Raw genomic sequence first — 18,545 nt, 5'->3', positions numbered from 1 at the left:
TCGGTGTCTTCACTTGTTTCAGTGGCCTCGTGACCACCCTCAACCACAGGGTTCCAACTCAGTCACATATATACCACATATATACCTCTTTCAACCAGAGGGCCGCATTGCTTTCAAGGCAGTGGCCAGCAGGGCCTTAGGCAGAATTGGGCTAAGCAATGAATAAGAATGCTATCTCTGTACAGTATTCTGGGGTGGATCTAAACACAGGGGGAAAGCACTACATATAAGTCAGGTACCACAGAGGTCTGTTCTTAACCTGAAACTATTCTTAACCTGAGGTACCACTTTAGCTAATGGGGCCTCCCGCTGCCGCCGCACCACTGCCGCGCAATTTCTGTTCTCATCCTGAGGTAAAGTTCTTAACTCGAGGTACTACTTCCAGGTTAGCGGAGTCTGTAACTGAAGCGTCTGTAACCTGAGGTACCACTGTAATCAGATCGTTATTACAAAAGAAAAAACCTCTTTGGAAAATCGCCGTTTTAAAATTTCCTGCTCTCTGGCGCCATCTGGTGTTGCATGTTTATAGCGCATTCAAATCTCTGTTTCTTTACTAACGTAGCTGAGTCTTTAGTTTCTACACACATGCATATGACCTCTCTCTGTACTCCATCCAGACAAGCAGATGAAGTCACAGTCCAGGGACCAATTCCAGCCAGATGAAAACGCCAAAGAAGGAAGTGAAACCAGGCCACTGAGGGGCGAGGCCTGGGGAGAGTCTCAAGGGCTGGACAAAGAAGCCTGGGGGGGGGCATATCTGGGCTCTGGGCCTGAGGTTCTCCCCCGCCACTACATGCTCTCTTGGACAAAGGGGGGGTGGGCTTAAAGGGGACTGAGCCAAGTGTATGTAAGATGGTCATTTATGTTTAACTGTAAGGAATCACCCCATGGATCTGAACTGGTTTGGGTTATGGTGGTACTGGTTTGTGTGTATGTTCTTGTTTCTATTGTGTATTTTGTGTTTTTGTCTTGTATTTTATGTTATGAACCACCCTGAGATCTGCGGGTGAAGTTGGAGTATACAAATTTATTAAATAACAATAATAAACCCTCAGAAATCTAGGAGAAAGGTGGGTTGGGGTCAGATTCTGCCTGACAAACCAAGGATTTCATGGTATCACCCATCCATACCAATAGTCAAAATGTTTCCTCCTTCCAATGTCTTTTTCTATTGTCATTATTTTAAAACAACCACAACAACAACACATGCCTCGGTATAGAGTTGGAAAGGCCCCTGAAGATCTAGCCTAACCCTCTGCAACGCAGGAATACACAGCTGTCCCAGACAGGTATCGAACCTGTAACCTTCGCGTTATTAGCACCACGCTCTAACTAACTGAGCTATCCAGTCACGTTTGGGCACTTGTTTGTTTCAATGCTAATCTACTGTGTTTTGTATTGACAGAAGAGGAGCTGGCAACCCCACCCCTAGACGGCATCATTCTTCCTGGCGTGACAAGACAGAGCATTTTGGACTTGGCAAGCAAGTGGGTAGGTGTCCGCTGTGTCTTTTGCTTCCAGGTTTTGACATCTATCTAATAATAATATAATAATTTTTTATTTATACCCCGCCCTTCCCGGTTCAGAAAACCGGGCTCAGGGCGGCTAACAACAAATTTAAAACACTTAATTGATGCAAAAAACAACAACATAAAATACAGTATAAAACGTGAATAACAATAAATTCAGAATTCAAAAATCAATTTAGGGGGGAAATCCATCCAATAAACATTAGATGATCACCAGGGCTAGCTGGCTAAATTAGTCCTATTTGGGCCAGTGAGGAGACCAGGGGAGAATTAGCTGTGGGATCCCAGAGTGGGTAATCTTCATAAAAAGGGGAGGAGGGGGAAGGAAGGGGAATAAAACATCAGGCTAAGTTCAAATTGAAAGCCAGGCTGAATAGCTCTACAGGCCCTGCAGAAGGAAGTTAAATCCTGCAGGGCCCTGGTCTCATGGGACAGAGCATTCCACCAGGTCGGAGCCATTACTGAGAAGGCCCTGGCCCTGGTGGAGGATAATCTGACTTTCTTAGGGCCTGGGACCTCTAAACTATGATTATTCATGGACCTTAAGGTCTTCTGTGGGGCATACCAGGAGAGGCGGTGCTGTAAATACAAGGGCCCTAAGCCACAAAGTAGTGGCTAGTAGTAGCTGTCAGTCTCTTAAGCCAGGCTCCCATTCCTCCAAGCCTCCGGCACTGAAATCACACTTAACTCCTGCCTCCCCAGCTACGATTTCCAGGAAGATCACCCTCTGCTTTAGGCTTAGGGTGGGGTGGGGAGCAAAAAGACTTTTTTTTCAAGTCTGGATGCCAGAGGGACGAAGGGAATCAGTGTGTGTGCACGTGTGTGCAATTGCAGCATGTCCGTGGTACCTGCAACACATTTTTTTCCAGTTTGCAAATGTGGTGACCTCTGTTCTGAGCCATTCTGCAAACTCAGGGAACATCTTCCGATCTGCTGCTCAAGCTATAAGCTGTGATCCGTTTGGTGAGCAGAAGGGAGACTGCATTCTACTCTTCCCTCCAGCGAGCAACCAAACACCACAACAGCACAATCCCTATCGAGCTGGCCTGTAAGATTTCATGGGCACTTTCTCATCTTGATAAGGAATTAGTTAGGGGTACCTGTGGAATTTCCAAGAGGTGCATCTGGGAGCCCTTCTCTATAAATAACCCTCATTAAGCGCCCATTTGGAAGCACTGTGCCGTGTTAAGTAAGCTATTCGCTTTTTAAGTAAGTAAGCTATTCGCTTTTTAAGCAGAGGAAATGGCTCTTGATAATTTAATAATGCTTTCTTTGGCTCCTCCCCTTTCTACCTTGTCACAGGGAGAATTCAAGGTGTCAGAGCGATACGTCACCATGAGCGATCTGATAGCTGCTTTGAAGGAAAATCGAGTGAAGGAGATGTTTGGTGCTGGGACGGCTTGCGTTGTGTGCCCCATTTCTACAATATTATACCTGGGCGAGGTGAGGGCGAGCGTTCTCTTTTTCAGCTTCGCAAAGCAGGATTGTTGACCATGCGTCAGGGATTTCCCAAGGAGATCTGTAAAGGAATTGTAGTTGGTCTTATATTTTACTTTTCACCATCTAGCTCTCCAATCGGCTTCCTTATGGAACTTTGGAAGAACTCTAGTAAAACATTGTTAACAGCTCAGATGGGGGGCCCTGTTTCCTAACTTAGAATCTCACTGACCAGTAGGGATGTTAAGAAGGCATCGTTTACGATTCCCGCATTGGACTAGATCACCCTCATGGTCCCTTTCAACTGAACAATCTTACGATCCCATGATCTGTTCTGCCCTCTACATGTGGCACGCAGCACTGCTTCCACACAGCTGCAGTTCGTCTTCTGCCTAAGACGATGCTATTCATCTTGCTGTGGCAAAGTTACGTAACTTTTGACACATGTTGCGCTGAGGGTTATCAGGAAGTCAGCCCTAGGGATGTTTTCGAAGTTGTCCCATGCCAGCGAGCTGGTTTCCTCAGCTTCTTAAGACTCAGATTACCTCCCCCCCCCCTCCCAAGTTTATTATGCAACTGCATTTTAAACCAGTGCTGAATGAACCAATAAAAGAAAAATCAGCAATTAATGCTTTCAATCCCGAGAAAGAAATTAAAAAGTCCACACAAGTGTATTGAGATACATACATCTTGCACCATAATCTTTTCTGTTGACCTCTTCACTCAGAAACTGATTATAACAGAAAAAGTACCATACTTGCTCTTAAAATGCCAATTTCATATGGTGGCACCTGAAGATTTGCAAGCAGAAAGGCACTTCTGCTATTGCAAGTCAGCCCCTACCTGAATTCCAGTAATTGTTCCCGACTGCTGCAGCCCCCATTCCCATATCTCCCTAAGGATTCCCAGATTGTTTGCTTGTGTTGATAATTTAAATAAATAAACGAACAAACCTCCTTGGGCACCTTGGAAGAAAGGTGGCATATAAATGCGATAGATGTATAAATAAATCTCTTGCTATCCGTAAAATTCTCCCTGGAGTACAGCCCTTTGCCTGGGCTGTGCTTCCACCTGGTGTCCAAAGGCGGGAAATGCACCTTCAAGTCGAGGAAGTAGGCATGGCTTAGTTGTCCTAAACCCCAGTCCGTTTCCTGCCTTCGTCCAGGACGGTCTTGGTTTTGTCTTGGTTTTCTGGTTTTAGAACATAGAATCATAGAGTTGAGGATCTTCTCGTCCAATGCAAGAATATGCAGGTGATCGAATAATAATAATAATGATAATGATGATAATAATAATAATAATAATAATAATAATAATAATAATAATAATAATAATAAATTTTATTTATATCCCGCCCTCCCCAGCCGAAGCCGGGCTCAGGGCGGCTAACAACACTAAAACAGTGCAACATTATAAAAACATTATAAAAATTAATTAAAATCAAAATTGATAGCAACCATAAACTAAAGTCTTGTAAAGATTGCCAAAGGAGGGAGTCAGGCTGTGCTCTGGCCAAAGGCCTGGTGGAACAGCTCTGTCTTGCAGGCCCTGCGGAAAGATGTCAAGTCCCACAGGGCCCTAGTCTCTTGTGACAGAGCGTTCCACCAGGTTGGAGCCGCAGCCGAAAAAGCTCTGGCTCTAGTTGAGGCCAGCCTAACCTCTCTGTGGCCTGGGACCTTCAAGATGTTTTTATTTGAAGACCGTAAGTTTCTCTGTGGGGCATACCAGGAGAGGCGGTCCTGTAGGTACGAGGGTCCTAGGCCATATAGGGCTTTGAAGGTTAAAACCAGCACCTTAAACCTGATCCTGTACTCCACCGGGAGCCAGTGCAGCTGGTATAGCACTGGATGAATGTGATCTCGCAGTGAAGACCCCGTAAGGAGTCTCGCTGCAGCATTCTGCACCCGCTGGAGTTTCTGGGTCAGTCTCAAGGGCAGCCCCACGTAGAGCGAGTTACAATAATCCAGTCTGGAGGTGACCGTCGTGTGGATCACAGTGGCTAGGTCAGGGCGAGAGAGGTAAGGAGCCAACTGCTTAGCTTGGCGGAGATGAAAAAATGCCGCCTTTGTTATAGCTGCAATCTGCGCCTCCATGGAAAGGGAGGTGTCGAAGATTACACCCAAACTCTTAACGGACGGTGCTGGCACTAATTGCACCCCCGCAAGAGATGGGAGTTGCCCCCTCAATCCCATATCGTCCCGTCCCAGCCAGAGGACCTCTGTCTTCGAAGGATTTAACTTCAATCGGCTCCCACGTAACCATCCAGCCACAGCTTCCAAGCATCTGATCAGTGTGTCTGGGGCCGAGTCAGGATGGCCATCCATCAACAGATAGAGTTGGGTGTCATCAGCATACTGATGGCAGCCCAGCCCAAAACTCCGGACAAGCTGGGCGAGGGGGCGCATAAAGATGTTAAAAAGCATCGGGGAGAGTATCGCACCCTGGGGCACTCCACACACCAAGGAGTGGCGGGGTGACAATTCCCCCCCAAGCGCCACCCTCTGTCCCCGACCAGAGAGAAACGAGCGCAGCCATTGACGGACTGTGCCCTGCAACCTTGGCACTATCCATCCCTTTTTAGTTGCAAAACCTCTCACAATTATGTCCTTTTGTTTATGAAGTTAACTTCCCGCCTCTTACCAATGAATTTCCCAGGTGCCTTGCAATCAGTTCCCTCTTCAGGGATGGTTTGTGTGTTTGGTACACACTCCTGTAGAGTCCTGCCTTCAAAGTCAACTGCTGTCAGTCAAACGCTGAGCCTCTCTCTGCCTCCCCCAGCTACACCCTCTCCCTTATATCAGCAGGAGATGCATGTGCATGCGTCGGCCAGCATCTACTCACAAGTCTCTCTTTCCCCCTTAGCATTTGCACATTCCAACCATGGAAAACGGACCTCAACTAGCTACTCGTTTCTTGAACCAGCTGAGTGATATCCAAGTAAGAGTCTCGTTTATTTTCTACATTAACAATGCGAGGGAGGGATGGCTGAGTAGTTCCTTTCATGTTGCATCCCAGTTGCAATATGTGGAAGTTAGGTCCAGCAATATCCATGGAGCGGATTCAGCTATGCTGTTTGCAACGTGGTGCAGTCTTCTTGCACAAATACACAATCTCAGAATGTGTATTTGGGAAGATTCTTTGTTTTAAGGGCTCATTCATCATCCGCATGTGGAAAACTACCATGTGAGAGAGATGGCATGGCAGGAGGTCTCTTTCCTGACGTGATCGCTTTCCTTGCACGGGGAGTGACAGCTCTCCGTGTGCAGAAAGATTTTGATATAAACATTCCCTCAAACAAAGTGTTCTCTCCTCCCCCTCCCCCACCCCTTTTCTGAAATGGTATGGTCTTTTGAGGTCAGTGACGTAGCATGGGTTGTCAGTGCCCGGGGCTGTGCAGAAGGGATGGGTCGCTGGGAGGGAAACAGAGTATGCAGGTGCATTCAACTGCCTAATGGCATCTGCGTCACCCAGGAGATCTCAGCCAAAAAATAAATAAGAAAAGAGTCGTTCCGTGTTCTGGAGAGGTCACTTCCTGCTGTGATCACTGTCCACTGGGGCTGTTTGGAGCTGGAGTCTTAACAACCTCGGGGGGTGGGATAGGTTCCTTGTCTCTGTTTCAAGATTAGGGCCATATTTAAACATGATAGTGAATACGCAAGCAAAAACCCAAACAGTGTTCTAAGCACCTGGTGCTTGCCAACACAATTTTTTCTTTGGAGGGGTTGTATTTTCCTCCCTGAGCTCAACCAGGTAACAAGCTGGCTGGCAGAGAGCTTCTACAATCGCTGTCACCCCTAATGCCTTCAACAGCCACCGATGCCCAGAGTTTTAAGAGCATCTAATGTCAGTTTCCAGGATACAAGCCATGCATTGGTGGGTATTTGAACCTGGCTATACGAGCAGCATCCCCGTCCTGCGTCTTAACTTTCTTCTGTGGAAGAACAAACTCCATTTGGACCAGTCCTGCTGGTTAAGTTCCTCTTGACCATTCACATCACACAACGTATGTGTGGTGGTGGTGTTTTTTTTTAAAGAGGCACGTAAGCAGCCCAGAGGGTTACGATCAACTACCGTATTTATCGCCCTATAGGACGCACTTTTTCCCCTCCAAAAATGAAGGGGAAATGTGTGTGCGTCCTATGAGGTGAATGCAGGCTTTTGCTGAAGCCTGGAGAGCGAGAGGGGTCGGTGCGCACCGACCCCTCTTGCTCTCCAGGCTTCAGGAAGCTATCCCCCCAGCCCGGCAAGCTCCCAGAGCCATGCCAAAGCTGCGCGCACCTTCGCCATCGCTCTGGCTCCCGTTCTGGGGGCTGGGGTCGGGGCAAGCTTGGGCTTCCCCTGCCCCAGCCCCGCGCCTGGGGGAAATTCCCCCCCCTTTATTCCCCCCCAAAAAAATCTAGGGGCGTCCTATGGGCTGGTGCGTCCTATAGGGCGAAAAATACGGTAACAACCATCATTTCCACGTTGTTGTTGCTCCCATGAAGCAACGAAACAAGATAAAATCCAGAGATCTCAACAACTCCACCATATGTTATTCTTAGATTCAGTTCCACAATTCACCGTATTTTTTGCTCTATAAGACGCACCAGACCACAAGACGCACCTAGTTTTTGGAGGAGGAAAACAAGAAAAAAAATATTCTGAATCTCAGAAGCCAGAACAGCAAGAGGGATCTCTGCGCAGTGAAAGCAGCAATCCCTCTTGCTGTTCTGGCTTCTGGGACAGCTGCACAGCCTGCATTCGCTCCATAAGACGCACACACATTTCCCCTTACTTTTTAGGAGGGAAAAAGTGAGTCTTATTGAGCAAAAAATACGGTATTTATATTTTGCATTTTCAGTCTAATTAGTAGTGGTGGTTGTTAGGAGCTTGGCCGTGCTGTGAATCTGTTCTGTGTGCTTAACATGAGTCTGTTTCACATACAGGTAGGTAGCCGTGTTGGTCTGCCATAGTCAAAACAAAATAAAAAAATTCCTTCCAGTAGCACCTTAAAGACCAACTAAGTTAGTTCTTGGTATGAGCTTTCGTGTGCATGCACACTTCTTCAGATACCCCTGTTTCACATGTTCCTTATGTGCCATTGTTGAATCATGTTGTATTAATTACCTTCGTTGCCTCTTAACGCTACTGATGTGTCCCATTGGCTGTGGTTTTCCTGCTGTTTGGGGACCCTCTCTACTTAACCCTTGTACCGTGCTGATGCTTATAACTCTCCTTCCTTCTGTTTCAGTACGGAAGGGAAGACAGCGAGTGGGCAGTCATCGTGTCGTGAGCGGGGAAGAGCGGCAAAGGCCGAGACCTTCGGTCCACACCACACGGCAGGCTGAAGTACCACCTGAGCGATGACCAGTTTTACCGTAGCTCCATGTAGAGTAGTCTGTGTGTTTATCACTTTGTCCCTGGGCTGGGAGGGTGATTATTTCCACGTGACAGGGAGTGTGAACACAAACCGTTTTTGATTTTTCTACTGTGATTTTTTGCTCTAGAGTAGAAACCTGTCTTCTGGTAGAGGTGCTAGTGTAAGCAATAGACACTTTCCCCCCCGAACGGTTTGCTTTGTTTTGCTTGTGTCCCTGGTACAGACGACAGGTGTGTTTTTAAGCAAAAATGTTCTTCAACTGCTCTTCAGTGCAAGCCAAATACGACTTTACTTAACTTCTAAAGCACAGACTAGGCTGTTCCATGCAACCCAATTGCCAAATTACTCAGAGAAACCCTTTGTTGTCTCTGGAATCTTCTCTTTGTTTCCAGCCTTGGAAGATCACAACATTGATCTTCAAGACAGAGATGTATCTTGCCTTCATTTGGGGGGGGGGTGGTCGTGAAACATTTTCCCTGGACTCAGTGGGATCTCCTTTAGTATGTTTCCTACTTCTTTGTGCTGGTCACCAAAGCCATGCCTCATAGCTGTGGATCCTTCTAAGAAAGGATAGGATCAGATTTCCCTGCGGTGCCCAATGACACCATGCCTTGAGTGGGTTCAGATGACCTCTTTTTTTCCTCCCTCACTGAAAGTGATTTCCACAGTCATCAACACCGGCCCTACCGTTCGGCATCTTGAGGCAGGTGCCTCAAGCTGCAGTGCTGGCAAAGTGCTAGAGGGCAGAGCTGTGCCTGCTAAGCTAGCGTGTTGTCTTTGTGTGCAGTTTCCTTACTAGTAGGGAAGTCACATTCAGCCAACAGTTTGTCCGCAAAGGAAGGGGACTTGCCCTTCACCTCAGGCAGCAAAATGTCTTGGGCCAGCTCTGTGAAGTATTGTGCAGAACTAAACTGTTGGGTGGAGCAAGTTCCACTGCGCAATGGCTCCCCCATCCATTACATTTTGAGCCACTTACCAGATAATGTGGCTATCACACAGCCCAACAAACATTAAAATCCCTTTGGGCGTTCCAGTTCTGTGTAGTTTCTGCAGCAGCTTGTCCCTGGAAGCAAGTGGCTGCAGAGTCCCATAATTCATTCCAACATCTGGCTCCCCTCCTCACCTGTAACACTGCCAAGGCCAAACAAGTTGAAGAGGGAAGCTGCTCATCTGACTACAGCCTTAGTCAACTGGAAGAGCCAACAAGGCGCTGTCTCAAGCATCCTGAGATGTTGGAAAGTCTCCAAACTTGAACCGCAAGGTACACTGACCAGAGGTCATTGCAACGTAGGGGCAGATGCACAATGGTGGCTCAGCAGCTCACTATCTTCTGTGCCCCATGAGCCAAATCTGATCTACCACAGGTCAGGGATTCTAGCTTAGAATGCAAAGCCATTTGGTTCCTGCCTCTCTTAGAACAATTGGGAGACAGAAACACTTGTCTCCTTTCTGACCATCCTGATCGAGACCATGCTGCCCTCATCTCTAACATGTAACGGGCCTTTTAGAGCTGGGAGATGCAGGAGACCAGAAGAGAAGTGGTTCACCTTCTGCTTTTGCACCACCCCTTCCTCTCATTTTGCACCCCTCTCCACTTCTCCTTCTCCTGCATCTCTCCAGTACTGTCTGCATGTTCACGGCTCTGAAATTCGGATGCTTCCACCTAAATGTGGAATGTGCATGGCAGACTCAGTGATGCAAGCTTTGTGCAACCTCCACACAATGACATCCTCATTAAAATGCCCTTCCATCTCACCGCTCACCCCGATCCAAACGCAATCCACATTTAACGTTTTTGTTGGGCTTTTCCCATGCAGATTTCCCATGCAAACTTTCAGCGAGGATTAAACGGGAAAACAATATGAGACAGTGAGGATGAAATCATGTAGCTAGCAGCACCGAGTCTGCAGCAAACTGCCTTGTAGAGGTGCCCCTAATAGCCTTGGTTGCTTTTTTTCCTGCACCCCACAATGAATTTTCCATCTGAAAAATGAGATTTTTCACCTCCTTTCTCACCCCACCCTGAGTTAGCTTTAAGACATCTCTTGCCAAATCAGTTACTTATTACAGTATTAGGGGTGCTCAAATTTTGCCGTCCAGTTATCTGTTGAGTTAACATTAGCATAGTTTCACAGGGCAGCAATTGAATGGTGCAGGTAAGATAGCCAATAAAATAGTACACAGAACTATTGCACTAATGCAGTGCTTTGGAAACTAAACTCTGCAATCCTATACCTGTTAAGTGTACATAGGACTGCAGCCTAATAAGTATATATATATATGTATGTATATGTATATTTTCCTATAAAGGGTTAGGGTGAAATTTTGGAAAACTTTTAAACTCTGCCACTTTTTTAACAGAGCCTACCTCTAACTTGTGATTTGATAAACACCTAGAAATATGCCCTGTATCTCTCCCCTTTCTGGTCTTATCACCGCCTAAAACATTCAGCAAAAGCACAGGACACAGTATTCCCTGGACTGTACCACTTTGGAATACAGGTGGTGGCAGGGAGACGGCTTGCTTAAATCCCACCCACTGGGATCAGCAGTTACCTGAACTGGGATCCCACTATGTCAGCAAGTTACCTGAACAGTCTAGCACCACCCAAAAGTGAGAAGAGTTCTAGCGCAGACTTCTCCCTGATATGCTAGCTTTATGTCCAAGAGTTGTTCTTTTTTAAAATGCCAGGGAGCATTCAGGGCTTGCAGCCTGAAGTGATACACTTCGAGCAGCGCTATACCAAGTGCTTTTAAAAGAAGTTTAAATCAGTTTGTAAGTAAAATCCTGTAAGTGGATTAGGTTGTTCAGCTGCTGGTTACAACTCCTAGGTAACAGTGAGCTGGTATTCCCATGACTGCAGTGGGACTCTCTATCCCCCTGACATCTCAATTAAAGTAAAAAATGTCCTGTTGTATCTGTGGTGATAGGTTTGCATACATTAACCTTTCCCTGCAAAAGTGCAAACCCAGGGAGGCCCAGGGCCACTCAAACGGAGAACAAAATATTTTGTTTGACTTTGCTCTACGTTGGTGAGCAAGGGACTACCTATTTCTGGAGAGGTTTTTTTTTCCTATCTGTTTTTCTATCTGCAAGGTTTTTGGGTCTTTTTAAAAGCCACTTTATTGAAGACCAGTTGAAGTTGATAGTGCCAGACCGTGTTCTCTTTAAAATACACATGTTAAGCACAAGCTCTTGTGCCATCTGTGGTAGATGTAGCACAGTGTATTTCTTCTTCTTCTTGACACCCGAGTGTGTATTGTGCTCTGATCATTGTTCGGTTTTATTCCAAGTATTCCTAGCCACTGGGGTGGAGGGTCCCCAGTTCCTCTCTTGCTTGACCAATGGCCGCAGCATTTGATGGGGCGCACCAGGAATTTCGATGTTGAGCAGAGGAATAACTTGAACAAGGCCACTATCATAACTGTAGAGTGCCTTTTGACTAGAGAAGAGCATGTCCGCATTCAGCCTCGCTAACCAAGACCAAAACTCTGCAGTTTCACATATTGGGCAGAAGTGGGATCTGAGAACCTTCGTTGACGCTGCATATTCCCCTGCAAAGTGGCAGGACGGGAAGTAATTTGCAGTGGAGAAGGTGCGGATGATGTTCGGGGGCTTAACCTTTTGCTCAAGCACTATTCTTCCTCTGCAGTCTCTTCTCCCCAGACTGCTTTTCTGGGGAAAAGCAGCTGGCAAGAGGAGAAGGGTTATTGCAAGGGGCTGGAAGCAACAATCATTGCCCATTGTTCTCTTCTGGGTCATCTTCTCTGCTGCTTTGCAAGGGTAATGTGGCGGTTTGTGCCCCCAGAGACACACACTCACACTGTGTACCACTGAATGTGTAGCTCCAGCCCAAGATGCGTTCTCTCACAGAAATCCATCACGCTTACAAAATGCTCCATGTGGCATACGAGCCTGAAAGAAATCCTGTTTATCTGAGGCCAGCCAGACATGCAAACCTGGGATTTTGCCAGTGTTGAGAAGCCTTCTTGAACAAGAATTTATGTGAGTGAACTCTCACTTAATGGTTCGTGAGTGCTTTCAATGGGCTCCTCCCAGTTGGATTTTGGAAACTTTCTCCCAAGTAGAATCATAGAATAGAATCATAGAGTTGGAAGAGACCACAAGGGCCATCAAGTCCAACCCCCTGCCAAACAGGAAACACCATCAGAGCACTCCTGACATATGGTTGTCAAGCCTCTGCTTAAAGACCTCCAAAGAAGGAGATTCCACCACACTCCTTGGCAGCAAATTCCACTGTTGAACAGCTCTTACTGTCAGGAAGTTCTTCCTAATGTTTAGGTGGAATCTTTTTTCTTGTAGTTTGGAACCATTGCTCCGTGTCCGCTTCTCTGGAGCAGCAGAAAACAACCTTTCTCCCTCCCAGCTGGTTTAGCTTGGCTTTCTCGTGAGGCCTGCCTTCTCGGCCACCTCACCCCTCTCTCCTGATAAGCATCAGCGACTCCTCTGCCCAGAAGCTAGTGTTGCAGTTCCATCCCATCCCAATAGCCACTTCTGGCGAGTATGTAGGAGACGTGTCCACTTTAAATACTTTGGAAGGGAAAGGAAGTTGGCTACTTGGAGGCAAGGAGAAAGGGGTGCTCTTATCCTGAGAGACAGTGGTTTAGCTACACTGGTATGAATCTGTGCCCAGAAGAGATAAAAAAAACCGAGCCAATCTCAGGTTCACGGAAGACAGAAACCATTGATTTTTGCCAGAATGGCTGTGGAGCACCACACTGATGTTGATAAAATGTGTGTTAGATGCAATTGTTTCTGTATCCAGCTCTCCTCTGAGGGTGACTGAAGGAATAGTGTAAACTGCTGTAATAATACGAAATCGAAATAAAGGAAGTACCAAACAGGGGAGGTTTATGAAGAGGATGAATTGTTACCTGGTAGGAAGGCGAAAGACACCTTCAGTGCACTCCTGTTATACTAGATTTTTGATGAAAATGTGGCTCAGAGTTGGGCCACTTAACACATTCCACAGAAGTGGCAGGAGGAGAGATTAGCCTTGCATTTCATTTCCTCCTGCCTCCCAGTGGGCTTTGCACAGCACTTGTCATTAGAAGCAAGCACAATGAACTAATCTCATGATACATCATCTTTGGTTTCTGACCATTGCTCCTCCCTATCGACTTCTTTTAAAACAATTATGGAGTGCCTTGAATTACCTTAATGCTTTGTTGTCGCACCCTTTCATATAGTGCGGTTGTGCTTGTTGTCAGAAGTCCCCCCCCCCCTTTTGTTGTTTCAGAATTTTGCTTCATCGTCACCTCTTTATTTCCAGAGTTCAGAGGCGAGTGCCTTTAACGTATGTTGCCAAAATGGCGCCACCTGTGCTCAAGGGAGGAGGTATCAGCAGGCTTAAGAGATCTCCAAGGGTTGCAGAAGGATGGAAAACCTAGGGGTGGGGACCCAAAACAGCACAGCTAGGACTGACGTGTGGGGAGAAGGGGATGGAAAGCCAGAGGGAGATGGGAAATAGAATGGCTTATCCTGGATGATGGCTTGTAGGTTCAGTGTTATGTCCTCTGCCTTTCAGAATGGCCCCCAATAATAAATTAACGTTAGAAGAATGTTTTTGTGTATTTTGTAGAATAGCTGTAGAGGACATTGTTTACTGTATCACCCAGGTTCCTCTGTATAAAGGTCTATTTGGAAAAAAGCATCTATCTTGAGTTTAGCCACAGGAAGAATGTTGTTACATCAAATGAGTTTGTGTGCTTTTCGCAGTTAAACAAGGAAAATCACATTACCATGTGTGGCTCTGTATTTAATACAAATAGAGAGCCAAATTTGTGGCTTAACTCTCAGCTTCTTTTATCTGCCTTATGGCCCATGGCTAATCAGATAAAATTCTTACTACTGAAAAGCAGAGACATAGCATTGAACGGCCCAGAACTACTCCTTGAGAACTACATTTGAATCTAAAGATCCATAATAGTTGTAACTATAATGTGGATTTTCTCTCTTTTTTCCTCCCCAACCCCCAAGCTTATAAATTAATACCTTATATTGTCATAAATAGATATTCACTAGGAGGGGAAGGGGTATTTTTTTAAAAAAAGCATGTCATATCAGCCAGTATTCCAGCTACACTAAAGAAATATAGAACAATTCATTTAATAATCTGCATCGTCCATCTTCACTGCATGCAGGTTTTTGAAAATCAAAATATATGGAGAAAAGAATCAAAGTCTGTTATGTGTTCGCTACATTATATTGTTATTAAATATATAATAATGTGCATTTTCATTGAGGACAACACTAATAAACTCGCAGGGAAGTTTTGCAAGAGAAGCTCTCAAGAGAAACCTGTGTCTGCCATCAGACACAGCCTTTATACCCACTAAAAGCTAGTTTTACTCAGTTATCGCTAAGATAACACAGCTATTTGTCTAGTATAACAGCTCTGTATTGAACATAACCAGGACATTAGACACAATTCTCAGGCATGCACCCAAGGCCTCTCGTCTGTTGCCTCTTCAGCTGTCCCAAGCTACTCTTAAAAACAAGCAGTTGATGTACCCACACGGGGAAAGTGCTGAACACGCTCCTGAAGATTTGTGTGCATACACGTGCGATACTGACCTCTTTGCTCTCTGCCCACAGCGTCTAACCAGAGTGCACTGCTGTGTCTTAGCCTTGCAGTTACAGGAGTGTTTAGAATATCTTGGAATCATCTGTGTTAATCGGTTTTTAAAAAAATCTGTACGAGGTTTTCCGTTGTTGTTTTTCTAGACTGTGATTGATGAAGGGTCCTGGTTTTCAAATGGTTTTTTCTTCAATGTAAAAGAGGTTTATCAGATCACACTCAAACCAGCAGAGTATTTTGATATTGCGTGACAATCCTATAAAAAAAATAAAACAAAAGCTATACCTTCTCTTGTCTGTATTTTCAGTGTTTCCACGAAAGCATGAACAATAAAAGAAAACAAATCTGTCACATGAGTCACAGCAGAAAGATGCACAAGATCTTTGTAAGGCAGGAGATTAGTATAACTGGAATCCCATTGTCTTGAATTATATCAAACTATTTTCCAGGGATAATAATGCATTCATTCCATTTAGCGCTACCTTTCTTCTAAGGAGCTCAGAGTCTCATACTTGGTTCTATCCTTCCAGTTTATCCTCTCATCAACCCTTCAAGGTAGACTGAATGTGTGTGACTGGCCCAATGTCATTCTGCAAGCTTCTTTACTTAGTGGGATTTGAACCCTGGTATTTTGGGACGCGGGTGGCGCTGTGGGTTAAAACACAGAGCCTAGGACTTGCTGATCAGAAGGTCGGCGGTTCAGATCCCTGCAACGGGGTGAGCTCCCGTTCCTCAGTCCCAGCTCCTGCCAACCTAGCAGTTTGAAAGCACATAAAAGTGCAAGCAGATAAATAGGTAGCGCTCCGGCGGGAAGGTAAACGGCGTTTCCGTGTGCTGCTCTGGTTTGCCAGAAGCGGCCTAGTCATGCTGGCCACATGACCCAGAAGCTGTCTGCGGGCAAACGCCGGCTCCCATGGCCTATACAGCGAGATGAGCGCCGCAACCCCAGAGTCGGTCACGACTGGACCTAATGGTCAGGTGTCCCTTTACCTTTACCTTTACCTATTTTGGGTCCTAGTCTGGCACTACTCCCATTTTTCTTGCCATAAGTTTGTTCACTTCTCAGGATATTGTTGCCAAACTCATCATGAGGTTTCCCAAGGTGGAGGCGGCAGTCTTTGTCCATCTTTGCACACTGGGTGCCGTTTTGATTCAAGATGCTGGACCAGAATATGACTGTCACATAACTTTGCCCATTTTTCAGCATAGGTTGGGTCACCTGTTAACATATTCCTGCCAAACTCAGTACAAGGGTTCCCAAGATTGGGTGGCAGCCTTCACTGATTATTGGGTGCTGGGTGCCATTTTGAATCAAGATAATGGACCAAAATGTGGCTTTTGTGTGACTTCACCTGGTTTTTGTTGTGACAGGTCCAAACTTAGCAATTACACTATCCATTTAAAAATGGCATCTTTTTGCTTTCTAAAAATCCCCAGGTAGCACCACTCACTCTCCACTAGTAACATATAAAGCAGGGAACCTATATGTGTCAGATCACTTTGGGGCATAGCTCTCAACTTTTCCCTTTTCTTGCGAGGAATCCTATACAGAATAAGGGAATTTCCCTTAAAAAAAGGGAAACGTTGGCAGCTATGCTTTGGGGTTTAGAACTCTGATCTTCCAGTATTGCAACTTGTGTAGGGATCAATGCAAGGTCCTGTAATTCTTTTGGGTATCCAAGTTGTCCCTTTGTGCAAGCTGAGAAGGGTCCAGGCAGACCAGCTGAGTGCTGTCTCCCCAGATTGGAAGCAGCTCTGCAAGGTCTTAACCAGAGGCCTCACACAATCTTCCAACCTTCATTGGAATGGCCAAGGATTGGACAGGACGCATTCTGCATGGAAAGTATGCTCTATTGCTAAGTTATGGTCAGTAGTGGATGGTGTATTGGGCCAATGGTGCTCGTGTGACCTCCTGACACAGGTGAGTCACTGTTTTTACTGGCAAGGAGATGGAAACCCAATGGCAGGTAAGGCTGCATGGTGCAAACGCGTCAGCAGGAGAGCTGGATTGCCTTCGCACTGCACCAACCTTCTGCCCTCTGCCTCCCAGTCAGCAGCAGTGACTGAGTTGTCAGAAAGTCAGGTGAGCACTACCACACTGGTATGGGTTTTTCATGGGGAGGAAATGCATTAGCAGGGCTGATTTGAAATTTCTCAGGAAATAATTTTCTGACACATTTTGGCCAGTTTTCTCCTTTTGAGTTTTCCCCAAACTGTTCGGGGAATTTCAAGCCTTCCTTTGCTAGTGGATATTTGGCAATACATCACCACCTACAATTTTTTGGGGGGAGGAGGTGGCAGCTGAAGATGCAATACTAAGCAAGTTTAGTATTCTTTTAATATTGCTGAAGGAAACAGTGGGCTTGCACTCCTCCTCCTAGTCTTCCTCCATGGTTTCGTTCATCCACCAATATGAACTGAGAGGAGGGTTTCATTCACCCTTAAGTGGACTGACATTTCTCAGCAAACGATTCTCTGACAGTACTTTGATCTCTGAGCTTCTTCTGAACTCTTGAAAATGCTATTCCTCATGTGGAGAGCATTCAGCAAAATGCCCCCTCCCCCAGTTTTCATACATTGGCTCCCAGTACGTTTCCGAGCACAATTAAAGTGTTGGTGCTGACCTTTAAAACCCTAAACAGCCTTGGCCCAGTATATCTGAAGGAGCATCTCCACGCCCATCGTTCAGCCCGGACACTGAGGTCCAGCTCTGAGGGCCTTCTGGGAGTTCCCTCACTGCGAGAAGTGAGGTTACAGGGAACCAAGCAGAGGGCCTTCTTGGTAGTGGCACCCGCCCTGTGGAATGCCCTCCCATCAGATGGTGACTGGGGAAACCCAACCAGATAAGCAGATTATAAATTATTTGTATTATTATTATTATTATTATTATTATACTCCACAAGTAACCTGGTGAATTTCTGGAGACCACTAGAAACATAGAAGTGGCCTTGTAGCATGTCAGCCAGCTCTATCTAGCTCAAGATTGTCTACACAGATGGGCAGAAGCTCTCCAGGGTTTAAGGAAAGGGGTTCTCTCCTAGTCCTACCTGGCGATAATGGGGATTAAACCTGGGACCTTCTGCAGGAAAAGTAGAGGCACCACTAACTGAGCCAATGCCGTCCCTCCCATTTCTTCTTCTCAGCACTCTTCTATAGCTTGAAGTGCATTGGGTTTTCAGATACTAATTCCTCAAATAAATCTATTTACACATAAATGACAACACTGAGATACTAGGCCCCATTGTCCCGCGTTCCTACTCCGTCTTCCTGCTTAGGCAGAAGCTACACAATTCCCCAAGCTAATAATGGATTGTAAAAGAACATCTGTGCGTCTTTTCTTCCCTTGTGCACTATTTGTTTAATTGTGGTGGATTAACATAGCAAGGGGGATGGTACATCATAACTAGGCAATTACCCATTCTTCATCGCTTAGTTATGGTTGTGCTAATTGGTTGTTTAACACATAAGATAGGCTAACATTAGAAACGTTTGGGGCTGTTCAAAGAAGGAATCAACAAATTAATATTGTTGTGTGATATTTGCATAATTGGCTGCAATTATTTAATGTTTAATTGGGTTGATCAAATGTGATTCAGCCCTCTCACGTGTGTGCGTGAT

At 45.8% G+C, this 18,545-nt stretch overlaps 1 protein-coding gene across 2 annotated transcripts in view; it reads left to right on the top strand.

Annotated features, from left to right (window-relative positions):
• The window catches only part of BCAT1 (branched chain amino acid transaminase 1), a 69,340-nt gene extending 60,816 nt beyond the window's left edge, over positions 1-8,524 (top strand). For both annotated transcript variants that reach the window (XM_081880094.1, XM_081880095.1), the window contains 4 exons: positions 1,406-1,491; positions 2,832-2,972; positions 5,829-5,903; positions 8,197-8,524. In XM_081880094.1, coding sequence (XP_081736220.1) covers positions 1,406-1,491; positions 2,832-2,972; positions 5,829-5,903; positions 8,197-8,238 — 344 coding nt within the window. In that variant the 3' untranslated portion in view covers positions 8,239-8,524. The remainder of the gene's footprint in view (positions 1-1,405; positions 1,492-2,831; positions 2,973-5,828; positions 5,904-8,196) is intronic.
• Positions 8,525-18,545: the final 10,021 nt, after the last annotated feature.

This window comes from Podarcis erhardii (genome assembly GCF_964252035.2).
Source record: "Podarcis erhardii genome assembly, chromosome: 10".
NCBI classification, from domain to species: Eukaryota; Metazoa; Chordata; class Lepidosauria; order Squamata; family Lacertidae; genus Podarcis; species Podarcis erhardii.
The sequence above is the reverse complement of the archived record's forward strand: the minus strand, read 5'-3'. Positions and strand labels throughout refer to the sequence as shown.